At 36.8% G+C, this 14,394-nt stretch overlaps 1 protein-coding gene across 1 annotated transcript; it reads left to right on the forward strand.

The window, feature by feature from the left end:
- Positions 1-13,517: 13,517 nt before the first annotated feature.
- On the forward strand, positions 13,518-14,047 carry LOC148017039 (uncharacterized). The gene is made up of 2 exons (XM_087663531.1): positions 13,518-13,587; positions 13,664-14,047. Exons 1-2 carry the CDS (start codon positions 13,564-13,566, stop codon positions 13,940-13,942), a joined length of 303 nt encoding a protein of 100 aa, XP_087519657.1. The 5' UTR covers positions 13,518-13,563; the 3' UTR covers positions 13,943-14,047.
- Positions 14,048-14,394: the final 347 nt, after the last annotated feature.

The raw sequence follows: 14,394 nt of genomic DNA on the forward strand, positions 1-14,394 counted from the left end.
CTCTCCTCAATTGCTAGCCCCTTCAAACAACCACATCAAAATGCTTAGTCTAAGCTTGTAATAATAATTTCCAAGTAATTAAGATCAAATACTTCTAGTACCTTAGGTGGTTTGTGCTGATGGTCCCATAGAGTGTATGCTTCCTTTTCATAGTGAAAGATACCATTAGAAGGCCAAGGGATGCACAACACTTTGCTAAGGGTTTTAGTGAATATGGATTTGTTAAGGGATGCAGCAAGTGTATGAATCAACATTAGGTAAGCTTCATTTGAATGTATGATGCATTTGGTTCAATAATGCTTTCACTATTTACTCTCTTATTTGGAAGGTTTGATTGTAGCAATGTATTGCAATGTTCGAATTATTCTCTTGCATATTCAATGTGTTTTGTCTTTCCCATCATATATACATGCTACTTATAAGACCTCTCTCTTGTTGAACATATAATTATTATATTCAACTCATTTTAATAGGCTTCACTTAAAGAGACTTATCTCAAATGTATAGTCAAAATATTTGGACACATTATATTACATTATGTACTTAATTCAAGCATACTTCACTTAAACACGAGCCTATATGTGTATGATGAATGTATGCAATATTTACACGAAATGATAATATATATTATTGAATGAATACGAGTTTGGGTAACATATGTGTGCATGCACATAGAGGCATGGACTAGAGTGGAGTATATCAAAGTGTGTGCCCTATGTGATCACTACTATATGGATTTAATATGGATCATGGATTCTTGCACATGCATTGATTAGAGCATATCAAACGTAATTATAGTTGCAATCACTTAATCACAAATCCACTCTTGCTTATATTCAACAAACTCGGTTTTGAAAGCATCAACCTCTATTAAGATGACAATCAAACACTTGCACAATATTGGATTTGAAAAAGCAAAAACATGGATATTTGCGATGTCCTTTATTGAAAATGATTTTTTGAGACTTATGTTCAACATTTTTGAGCTAAGAACACTCCTCCAAGGTGGTGTGCATAGAAGGGACCCAAACAGGTACGTCCCTCTATGTAGCACCTGCCCATTCCTAGGTCTCCCTCAATATGTGGGCTTACTTTACTTCTCTTTCATTTCTAATGTATAATTACCCTACTACTAATGCGATTGCAAAATTTGACAAATATATCAAAAGGAGATGGATCCCCCTTGCATACAGATGCTAGCATTAGGATCTAATGCAAAAAATTGTTATGGACATCTTGATTGCTTATGTTATTGGCATGTTGCACGTAGGATTCAAGCAAACATATAGTTGTTTGAATGGTGAGTAATGTTAATAAGTATATGATGAAGGTACATTGTTAATACATAAGGTGCAATCAGGTAGGACATGGTTAATTCATTAATCCTAGTAACGATAGATTTCTCATAACCACTTCTTTGAATTTTTTTTGAAGTGAATGAGTCTTTAGCCTTTGAATAGCCACACATCTTTACACATAACATAGTAAGCCTTATCAATCACCTCCTCCCCTAGTTGCCCAATGTATAAACATGCATAGTGCAAAGTGACATGTCAAGGACGTGTCACGTACAGGTTTTTCACCTAATAGGACCTTTTCTATTCAAACATTCAAGGTAAATCAATGCCTATGCCCATATGGTCATTGTGTTGCCATGAAGGCTCATAAGGAACTCGATGGTAGAAAGGATACTAAATTCCTATATGAATGTATAAATTATTTCAAGCCTTTTATCATGTTGGGACCTCAAATAGGCTCGATAGCATCTCTCTCTCGCTCGATACATTATTGGACCTCAAACACCAACCCCCCATGGCCTTCCAACCATGAGTGACTAGAAAAATGGTTAGAGGACCCTCTCCCCAATCTAGAACATTGTGTTGCAGTCCAATTAGTAATTGCCTAGCCTTGAACTCCAAGCAAGAGGTTTTTCCACATAATGGCGTCTAATACGCCACATAAATGTCACTTAGGCACGTTCGATTGAGTGTTGTTCCCTCTTAGAACAAGTGATCCCTACTTAGGGATTTGACCTACTAGTCTATGTCTATATTACAAAACGTATCACTTTCTCATTGAAAATTTATCCCACAAAAACCTCGAATCTAGTGTGTCTTGGTATTTCCTTACTTGCTCGGTCATCATAAATATATTTTGCTATGCAAGGGTTTATGCAAAGAAACACTTTTAATGCATATGGTATTGTGCATAATCAAGATTTAAGGAAAAATATCATGCAAGTGCAACAGACAACCCTTTCTCATTTAGGTGTATGCAAACTATGTAATGCAGTGGTTGCTACACACCCCTAAGGCACCGATTTCTCTAGCCTTGTACTACCCTAAGGCAAATATATAACAAAATTCCATCCTAACCATGAAAATGCATTCAAAAATCAGTCCCTTTAGCACATATGATCAAATATATAGTATTTTCCTTTATGTAAGATACACTAGACGACATCAAGGCTATCTACGTGCTACTAAAATGTCATTTTCATGAAATAGAATGATGTTTAACATAATGCAATGCGTTTCATTGACGTAAATTGATGTTTTTAAGATTTAATGATATGTCTTTGACTTTCTCCAAACATTTTTATTCCTTATATTTTTACTATTTTTATGTATTTAATTTTTTGACTATTTATTCAATAAAAAATCAAAACATACGAGCGAACATGATGAAAATTAAGAAATCACTTTCCCCCTTGTAATATCTTTTCATTTTATGCTCAAATGATGTGTCAATTTTAAGTACGTATGCTTGAAATCCAAGAAGACTGAAACACGCGTTTAACATGATCGATACCCCAAGGCCACTGATGCTCTCTAAAGCCATTAGCATGCTCGAAAGACCTCTATAATGCTTCAGCAATACACTCTTACAATTGAACTTGGCACACCATTCATCTCCTATACTCAATCTCCCATCTTTCTTCTCTACTAGCTTTATGTGCATAGAGAGGGAGGAGAGAGATATTGAAAACATATAAGAGAGAGAAATACTAGAATTTTGGATTTTCATATCCTTCTATTCGTTGTGCAAGAGTTGTATCATCTGATTAGGCCTTGTATGTATATTCATTTGTGCCAAATTGTGAAGATTATGCATGAGAAGGTCAAGGTTATAGGGCATAGGGCATATGATGGTGGGAGGTTTCTAATAAGTTTTTATCCATTTATTCTCTCTCCATGATTTTCTACATTAGAGATTTCACATTTTGGTACCTTAGACCAAGTACCCTTTCAAATTTCCCATGATCACTTTTGTTTGGGCTCTTTTTTGATCAAAACCATATTCTCCTAACATTTTCTTTTCAAAACAAATTGTTTTGACAACAATTGCATTATAAAATATGTCATTTAAATGCTAGCCATTGCTACACTCCCCTACAACATTAGCTTCGAACTCTCTTGTGCTTTTGCCTTTGGATTGCATAATGGATTGCGCCTTGGACACTTTGCAAAAATGGACTTGAAATGAGTCTTCATCCTTTGTTTTTAGGCTTTAAATCTTCAAAAATTGCTCTCACATCCCATAACATAGCTTGAATTCTACACTTACATCTCCTCTCATTGGTGATCACGGGATAAGGTGACCTAGCCTATCAAATCCATAATTGTAATTTGTCAAAACAACACATTGTGTGAAAGTATACTGACATAAAAATATAGAACTATAAACCACAAAAAAAGATCAAACACACAACCCCGCAAACATTGATCTTATTGCCATGATTGAGACCAGAAATGAGACTTCCCTTGAAGATGATAACACTCCATAACAACCCTTACACTTAAGTGAATCTAAGTCGACCTAGAGGACCTCCTATACTATCCGGCCTAAGAGACAACTTGCCCCCACATAAGGCACACTAATCCTATTGGAAACCCCAAGCCAACTACCTATCACTCAAGACCCTCTAGTGTCAAAGATAAAATACTAAAACCCTTTATTTCCCTTTATTTTTCTAGTTCATCATCATATATTATTATTATTATGATGATGATTATTATTATTATCATTAAGTGGAGATAGCTCATCGACCATTTCTTATTCTACCATGGCTCAAGGAGATTAAGGCATTGTGCCTCAAACCCAAGAATCTATTACAACCTCACAAGGCGACATATAGATTTTTTCCTTCTTTATTCCCTTGAAATTCACAACTAGTTCTCATCCCAACAAGGAGAACAAGGGATATCGACCCTAGGTGTGTCTTGAACTCAAGAACCTACCAAGCCCTCACAAGGTGATGAATATCTTCTAGCACTTATATTCTCATTTTCTTATACTAATGGGCCTCTTAATTGATTTAAGGCCATTCCATACTCAAAACCTAGCCCCTCACCTACTAGGGGATTTTATTATGATAGAGCACTAGCTAGGGACTCTTGCTTAGATTAGCTACCTTATTGAAGAAAGGCAACAACATATTGACTACAAAGTTAGCTAAGATGACACTCATACTCAACTTACGAGAATTTCACAAAGAGAAGAAGAGACAAATACATCCCTCTCAGAAAGACTTAATCCCTAGCCTAAGTCTCAACTTCAGATCCATGAAACACATTTCACATAGTCCCTACCCCCTTGTTCCAAAAGAAAACAACATGAAAATAAATGACAAGGTGATAGAGACATTGGTGTTAAAAAGGATCCACATTGTAGCTCATAAAACCCTCCTTGATTGTGTATGAACTAACCTGCAAAACAACACTAGTAAACAACCAGTAGGTTAAAAGCACCCGCACTAATGAAGGGAATGAAGCAACCATCTCAGCCTAACGAAATACATCTAGACAACACAACACTCAATGACATAATGCTGAGAACATTCATTTGATCCCTATACAATTCTCTTTATATGTAGCCCCCAGATTTCAGGAGGACATGAAATTTTGTTGTTTTGCTTAGCATTTAATGAAAAATTAATCAAATGTGCTAATGTGGCTTGCACATGTAAGGTGCAAGTTAGCTATTTCATAGTGTGGGACCCAATACCTTGAGATATCAATTGGTGCCAAAGGCAAAAATTGTAATAAGTTATATCTAAAAGGTACTAGGTAACACTTGGTGTCAGACCTATTTATCAGCCACCACTAATGTTAGTGGTGACATTAGAGACTAGGCATTAATTAATTAATTAATTGATGTTGGATGTTGGTTTAAGGATCAATAATTTCTTAGGGATTCCTCAAAGATAAATTGGCATAGCCAATTTAATTATTGGATGTAAAAATTACATTTTTGAATCTTGGAATAATTATTAAATTGATTTTAGAATTAATATTTTAAAAATAAATTTAATAAGCTGAATAATGTTAGAAAATGGGATTAGAAGGTTTCCACTTGCTAAAACTTCCCCATGCAAGTGATTTTTTTTTTTTGGGATTGTGAAAGTGTATTCCAGACATTGTGAGAGAGAAGAAGGCTATTAGAGAGCAAAGAGATGTTGCCGATGTGATTTACAACCACCAAGTATGAGTCCTATAGTAGATGATAGTAGTTTGGAGCCCGTTGAGTGCAGATGACATCAACCCAAGGTTCTTTTGGTGCATGTGACAGCATACAGGAGGGGGCAATCTTCTTTATGATGGTCCTAAGTTGTAGTTGATAGCTTCCATGGTTGTTTGAGCAGGGCAATAATAGTTTTCTTAGCTTTTCTTGTAATGAAACTCTAAAATTTTTGTCTCTACATCATTTTATCCCATCCTACATCCATCTCTCAACTCATCTCAACAAAATTCAGCCATTTGAGTCATTAGAGAGAGATTGTAGGCAATCTTTGTTGTAAACTCTAATTTATAGTAGAAATCAGGGTTTCATACTGAGGGCCTAGGACTTGAATTCCAACAACTCAAAATAAAGAATTTCATGGAGATTCAAGAGGATAGCCCATCCATATCAGATTTGGGCCCTAACTTATCTTTCAAAGAGCAGGGCGAAGGCCACTGCCCTAGCTCTTTGGCAGTCTAGTCAAGTTAAGGCTTGAAACTTTACATTCTTGGTAAGGGTTTTAAATCCACTTTGGGAAATTACATCCACTAAGGAAAATTCTTTGTCAACAGTAGCAGGGGAAACAATTTCTTCATCTTCTTTTTGGTGGCTATCTTCTTCAACTCTAATTTGTTGGTAGACACATGATAGGTCATGCGAGCAACCACTTCTATACATCTTACCATCATATAGATTGGCATTGAGGGTAGGAGTTGGGTCAAGGTGTCCATCACCCTTCCTTGTTTTTTTGTGTCACTCACTCTATTAGCTACTTATTTGTAGTTGTCCTCATCATTTGAGAATGATAAGTCAATGGTTGCAAGAATATGTATCCATTCACGCTATCATCTAGACAAGGGATGTATTTTGTGAGTGGGACATAGCTTGTCATGGTTGAAAGCAACCCTAATCTCAATTGTACTTGATTCATTTGCAATAAAAGTTACAGAAATATCGAAAGTGGCACGAGTTTTGGGGCCAATAGGTTATCCATTGTCCAAGATTAAAGTGGTAAATCGTGCATTTTCAATTTATGAGAACTTTATGCTTGCTAGAATTTTTGATTAGTCAAGTCATTACCACCCTCTTTGAGGAGGAAGGTCGGCTTCAAGATGTCTACGTACGATCTTGTGCACCTACAAAAGAATTAGAAGGTGATCTATTACCACTTGATTCATGACCCATACTAACCATTGCCGACCAAAAGAGGACATTTCAATAACAAGCAAACCCCATAGTAGCCCCAGGTTGATGCCATCAAATAATTGCAAAAGGCCCTTGGGTCCACAGTTGAAAAACACATCTTCAATGTAGGCATAATTTGCAAGGGTCCATAAAATGGTTCCAATAATGGGGAATCAACTGACAAGTCACTAGCTTAAATATCTCAAACATGTTAAGAGTAGCACAATGATACATAAGAAGGAGGATGAGATCTTGCATGTTGTAGGTCCTATTCAATTGATTGATCACTAGCTACGAGTCGCCTTTCATTAGCAACCAACAAACACCACCATGTTTGGCCAGATTTAGCCCCATTAATAAGGCCATTTATTTTGCCATGTTGTTAGTAAACGCAACACCTAGATATAGAGGATATACACCCATTTTCATGATCACTCTATGGCAAGGTCCTTGATAGCAATCCTTATACTCACATGCCTAGTTGGCCCTCTTGAAGCTCCATTAAAGCACAATATACAGACTAAAGCTTCATCGATCGCCATGTCATGTAGATTAACCTATTCGTACTTATGATAATCAAATTTAAAAGTAGAGAGAGTATGTGTAATAGAAAAAATACCTACTTCTTCAATAAACTCAATAGGGATGTTAGAAAGAACCCTATGACATTGCTGAAAGTATACCTTAACATCCCACGTGAAAGGGTGATCACCTCAAGATATGGAATTAATTGTCCCATCCAATGACCTTGGTACTCTTTGCAAGATTAAGTTGGATCATGAGATACTTGCAAAGGCACCAACCTCCACATCATCCCTTTACACGTAATGGGGCTTAAGATTCTTGAAAATTACATTCTTCTTAAACTCTATCCCCCTTGCAAATATGCTAAAAGGGTTGTAGAGCCACTCTTCCATATACATACAATTTTGTAAGGACCATCCCACTTGGGCTCTAATTTTTCTTAGAATAATTCTCGTTAGCATCATAATAGAGAACCAATGGACCCTTAATGGATTTATATTTCTTAGCTTGTACATCATGAAGCACATTCATTTGCTTCTTCGTACCACCTGATGTAATAAAGCTTGCAATCAAATCTCATCAAGATAGGCTAGAGAAGTTGGGCATTTTTGCAATGCTTCCTCTTTACCTAAAGAATAATTCAGTGTGAATCTTACTGTAGGCAACTCAATCTCCAAAGGCAAGACACACTCCTCTCCATATACTAACTTGAATAGGGTTGGCATGTCACTCTTTTAAAAGTCATGTTATATGACCAAATAGAAAAATAAAACTTTTTATCCCAATCATCTTTGCCTTCTAATACAATCTTAGACAAGATCCCCATAAGTGGTTTATTAGTACTGTCTACTTGGCCATTTGCTTGGGCATTATACTGTCTAGTCTTATTATGCTTAATTTTCAGAGTTTTAGTCAACACTTCTATAACCTTATTCTAAAAGTGTGTACCACAGTCAGTCACAAGCTTTTTGGGTGAACCAAAACTACATGCAAGCTACTCAAGAATGAAAATTCCCATCTCCTTAGTATGATATTTCACTGTGGCATGAGCTTTAGACCACTTCGTAAAGCAGTTTGTTGCCATAAATATATCACTTCTCAATCTTTCACCCCCATTGGCTCATTTCAATATACTTGATAGACTTCCTTTGTGGTAGAACCCTCATCAGATTCACTAAAACTAGAAGTTCTAGTTGTGGACGTCCCCTCAAGTGCCTCCCATTGTGTAGTGGGAGGTAAAGCTCTTTCGTTCAATGGGCACTCAAGGTAAGTATCTAAAATTGTCCTCTTTATCCCATGCCCAAAGTTTAATCAATTCGATGGGATGTTAATTAAATAATTAGAGCATAAGATCCATGACTGTCCAAGCAATAGTAGCTAATAGCTTGGTCTCCCATCAAATCAAATCACACAAAAGTGCAGAATGCATTTAATGTGAGCAATGCACTTGGGATACCATTTCTTCCGATTGTGATAGATTGTCATTAGCCAATATAAAGAATAATAGTAACATCCTTTTGAATAGGTAGACCTAGCCTTTCTAATAAATCCATGCTCATTATATTTACAAATGAGCCCGGGTCTACCACTACACTTTTAGTCAAAATGCCATCCACATAAGCTTATACCTTGGGAAAATGCTTTTCCACATATTCCCACCATTTATCATTACCCACTAATTGATACCTACCATCTCCCCAACATACCTCATTTGTAGGATTTTCTTGAATTCCTTGCGCAAACATTTGGTGACAACCAAATTAATTGTAATAGATTAATGTTCAGCTTGACTTCACATAAAGCATTTTCTAAGTGAAACTCTTGGAAGTTTGATATAGCTTTTTTCTCCTTGAAAACCGTTCTCTCCCTTGGTTTTTTAACACTCTTAGTAGCCTCGTTTGCTTCCCTTAACCACAGGATCCTCAAAGTCACCATTAGGTTTAAGAGGACCTACTTGGATATTAGCATCCACAACCCAGTATTGTGATATTCTTTTATCTTTTGACCCCTAATGATTACTCTAACATACTTAGAAGGAGCCTTCTCACTAAGTGGAAGTGTCTCTACCAAACTAACCCCATTGGGTAGCATCTCCTCAAGAATGGCTTTATTCCTTTGTAGAATCTTCTTAAGGATCTCCCCTTGAGTGTTTTCATCATTTGTAGCATGATTTAGTGGCCTAGGTTGCTGACTACTCCAGCATGAACTTATTCTACTCCAGCATGTGTTGGCCATATGCCTTGACTTTCTACGTACATCACACTTTACATGTGGACAATTACATGGAAGGTACTAACCACCACACCACTTACAACTACATCCTAATGGGCTTGCATCATCAAGCTTTCTATTGCCCATCTGATTGTATTGTTTAAGAAAATTAACATCTATTGTGATTTGATAGTACTATTTTGTGATGATTTCAATATAATGCTTCTTCACATCTTTTACTTATTCCATGATGTTAGATGCAAAAGACCCATAAACTAATAGCCTTAGCTGCTAAACTCACATTAGGTTTCACAATTTGTAGAGGGTTTACCGATTGTGTGACCCCTTGGTTCACAATAGGAGCTTGCCTAGTGCTTACAGACATCATAAGCGTTGACTAGATAGATTTGGCATCCTAGGAGCTAATAATTGCAAAAACTCTTGATCGAATCTTTGACTCGATCTCATAGAACTACTAGGTAAATGGATTATAATCGGTTAGCATTGCATTTGGTACCACTCTAGAAATCAAGTCTGATTTCCCCCTTATCCCTTAAACATCTTGGATTCTAGACTCTACCCCCTCTACTGGAGTTATAGTTGCATCAATATCATTGAGCGTGGTGATAGTGGAATAGTTGCATCCAAGCACCAAAAGACCTTGCATAACTTTTGAGCATACACTTATACATTCTTATTAAACTCTTGACGGGTCTCATCAAGAACACACAACTAGTATTTCCCATCCTTTTTTAGGGGGAATTTCCTATGAAATGCACTGTAAAGTCCTTGCAAATTGGTAATCGAATTAGCTGCAAGGTGATAGCGCCACTAGGCTACATTTCCTTTTAAGGCCATACTGGAGAATATCATATGATGTGCTTGTTCATTCACTTGAGAGTTAAACATAAGCTTTAGGAAATGGTTAATATGGAAATTTGCATCCTCATTGGGATCTCCATTAAATATAGAGAGGTGTACCCTAGAGTGCGTAGGACCATTGTACTTGTGGGAATTTGGGCCACTTGAGCAAATATAAAAGGTGGCTACTATGCCATCAATATATATGTGGGGGTATAACTTATGACACCACTAGGGAGAGTTGATCCACCACTCTGACTAGTCCTTGGAGGAGTGGATTGCCTAGCTATAAGGGTTAGGGATAGAATCCCACTTTTATGCACACTGGGACTATTCTTACTACGTGGGACTAAAAGCCCTACCTTTAAGAATATAGGACTAGTATGATCAAGGGAGTACTTGTGAAAAATGTATGGTCCCCTTTAACATTCTTCACATTGTTCTTGTTGGATATACGAGAGATATTTAGTCTTTTCTCTTGTTCTTGCCTCAATAACTCTCTCTTCGCCTCTAAACAATGAGGCATATACTTTAGGACTGAGTATTAAGCCCTAAAGGAATCTTGGAGGACTACCAAAAAACACACCACTTGTTGGAACCTAATAGCTCTCTCACACTCAGCATATTATGGGACCTCAAATACTAATCCCCTTGCAACCTTGTGACCATGAGCGACTGGAAGAATGGCTAGAAGACCCTTCTTGCTAACCTAAAACACTACATTGTAGTCCAATCCCTAATTTCCTAGCCTTGAACTCCAAGAAGGATGTCTCCCCACATAACAATGTCTAATGTACCACATTAATGTCACTTAGGCACCTTTGACTAAGTGTCATGGGGCCTCTTAGAATGAGTGATCCTTAGCTGCTTAGGGATTTGATCCATTGGCCCACCATTAGGGATGTTTTACATAAGGTGATGTGTTTTACTAATGTGCATTGATGTCTTTCAAGCTGAGCAATATGTCATTGGCTTACTCCTAATTATTGGTTTTTTTCAAATTTTAATATATTTTGATTTTTGATTGTTTATTCAATAAAAATCAAAATATACCAAGAAACATGATGAAAATTAAGAATTCACTTCCATTTACTCCTCACTTAAACAAATTATCATTTTATGCTCAAAAAATGCGCCAATTTTAAGTACTTATGCTTATTACCCAATAAGATTGAAACATGTGCTTAACACGATGGATGTCCCAAGGCCGCTAATGATGCTCTCCAAAGTTGCTAAGATGATAAGATCCATACATAAGAAATAGGATTTTCTCTTGCTTTAAATTTTGGAAAGGGAGGTATGGAATTATCAGGATATTACTTTTCGTGCTGATTGGAATAAATTAGTTCAAAATAACTTGATTCCTATTGATTCACTATCTTATAATGATGGATTCATGTTTTATGAAAAGAGATTATGTGTTACAGTTCCATTTAGATATTTTGTTTTGAATGAGATTCATTGTCCTCCATATCAAGGTCATAGAGGTATCATATCTACTTTACGTACATTAATTGAAGATTTTTATTGGCCGCATATGGACACTGATGTATCTAACTTTGTTTCTGAATGTTTGATTTGTCAAAGAGTTAAGAGACATCATGGTAAACAGTATGGATTACTTATGCCTTTGTCTATTCCATCTAGACCATGGGAACAAATTTCTATGGATTTTATTATTGGTTTACCTAATACTAAATCTACACTTGAAAGAATTCCATAATGCTTTAGCAATGATGTGCTCTAGCACTCAAACTTTGCACACCATTCATCTCCCACACTCAATTTCCCATCCTCCCTCTCATGGAAACTAGCTTCATGTGCATAGAATGGTGATTAATCTCAATACATATTTGATGAAGGCACATTATTTATACATTAAGGTATAATTAGGCAGGAGGACATAGTTAATTCATTAATTCTAGTAATGGTAGCTTTCTCATAACCACTTGTTGCAAATCTCATCTTTATCCACATAACTAATTCTTCTTCTTTGAATTTGTCTTGAAGTGCATGAACCTTTAGCCTTTGAATAAAAATCTCAAATATTTGTCCAACCATACATCTTTACACATACTTAGTAAGCCCCATCAATCACCCCCTCCCCTATATATCCAAAGTATAAACATGCATAGTGCTTAAGTATACTAGGCTAACCAATGCACTCACAAAGACCATGAAAATAGCATGTACATGTCACTCTAGTTTATATTTCAATGACAATGCATATTGTATTATCTTGTGCAAATTTAAATACATACATTATGAAGCTCCATATAAGGATAATTTTAAAAACATACACGGATGAGTATTTGCTTGTATTGGCATCTATATCCTATGGACATGCCAATAAATGTATATTTGCAAATTGACATGCTAAGGAAATGTGTCATAGGTTTTTGTGTCCTAACCTTGGCATGCACAAGGTTGAATATTTCAATGCCTTGCCATGAAAAGAATGCATGTGTCACTCTAGATTATATTTCTAAGATGATGCATAAAACGAAAGGGAGCATATTTAGGCAATTGAAAACTATATAATTAGTAGATTTATGGGCCATGTATAGTTGCCCAATCAATGATGCATAGTTGGAAAACTTATCTAATAGCACGAGATCTAAAGAAGCATGTCCCTTTACTTTAGTCCTATTTTATTCCTAATATATTTCTATACAATCGCCATACTACTAATATATTTCTATACGATCGCCATACTACTAATGAGATTGCAATATCTAACAAATATATAAAAAGGAGATGGATCCCCCTTGGATACACATGACCACTACTCTATCCAACAATAATAGGGTCCAATGCCAAAAATTGTAATGGACATCCTCCCTACTTGTACTATTGTCGTGTTGCATTCAAATTGACACATATATTTTTTGTTGAGTATAGGATTGAATGGTACAAATGTGCTTTGATAATACACTAAGATGCAAGGACGCAAATAGACTTTATTAATTTAGTAATGCTAGTAGTACAAATTTCGTATAGCTTGGAAATTGCATCTCGATCTAGATAGCTTCTTCTTCTTCTTCTTTGAATTTTCGTCCGCGGAATGCATGAGTCTTTAGCTTTTGAGAAGAAATCCTAGAAAAGGCACGTTGGTAACCCTAAAACGAACGAAAGCTATTTTTCTGTTGAACAGCGAAAAGTGGAGTGAAGGCTAGAACCCCAGGGGGATGAGCTCTCAGAAACATCGAGTGCAATATTGGGTGGGCTGGAGAAGGCGTTGGAGGCCAGAGAAAGAGTCAACATTGGTTGCTAGTGAAGATGAATTCAACAGATGGTTTTAAGGTAGGATCAACCCCATCACGCATGCGTGTATGCATAAATTAATTGGTAAAGGCTTCTTCCTTCTTCTGGTTCTCAGCTCCAAGCCCGACAGAGACCGGGTGCTGGGTCGGGTTTAGAGGCAAAAGGAGTCTTGGCTCATGAACGCCTAGTTTGGATTGAGTTCCCAGACCTCCCCTTCGGCTCGTGGAGAAAGCGCCATCTCTTGCAGGCAGGCTATCCACCGACCCTGCTACTCCTTGGGGGCTTCTTAAGCCATCGATTATTACTGTGGGATATTGAAGAAATGAGCATTTTTCCAGGAATTGCCCGTTGGTCAAGGTCGGGGAACAAGAGTTTGCTCATGGCTCTGTTCTAAATACAGAGCAGATGGAAGAGAAAGAAGTAGATCATAATTGGTCACACCAAATTTCAGATGGCTAAGATGTTAGGATGCCATCACTCAAATACCTAAAAGGTTGGGAAGGGGCAAGAACACAAAAAAGAAGGTAGGAGTACGAAAGGGAAGTTTATGAATAGGAGGCCATAGCGAAGGTTTAAAAGCCACCTCTTTGTAATCACTAGAGAAGAGCCCCTTGTGATAGAGGATTATGAGGGAAGTCTGTGTGCATTCTTTGCTGAAGTATTGAAACCCATATCCGAGAATCAAGCAAGTGGAGGTGTTTTAGAAGCTATGGGGAGGTGTGTGGAGGTGATTCGGTTGATCTTCTCAATCATGTTCAAGAAGCAAGGATAGATGTTAGAGGCATTCGACTAGGAAGTAATTAAGTTGATCCCTAAAACATAGGATAGAGTGAAAGTATCTAATTG

Source organism: Lygodium microphyllum, chromosome 22 (assembly GCF_053477565.2).
Source record: "Lygodium microphyllum isolate KBCC chromosome 22, Lygodium_microphyllum_v1.1.10, whole genome shotgun sequence".
In the NCBI taxonomy this organism is placed as follows: Eukaryota; Viridiplantae; Streptophyta; class Polypodiopsida; order Schizaeales; family Lygodiaceae; genus Lygodium; species Lygodium microphyllum.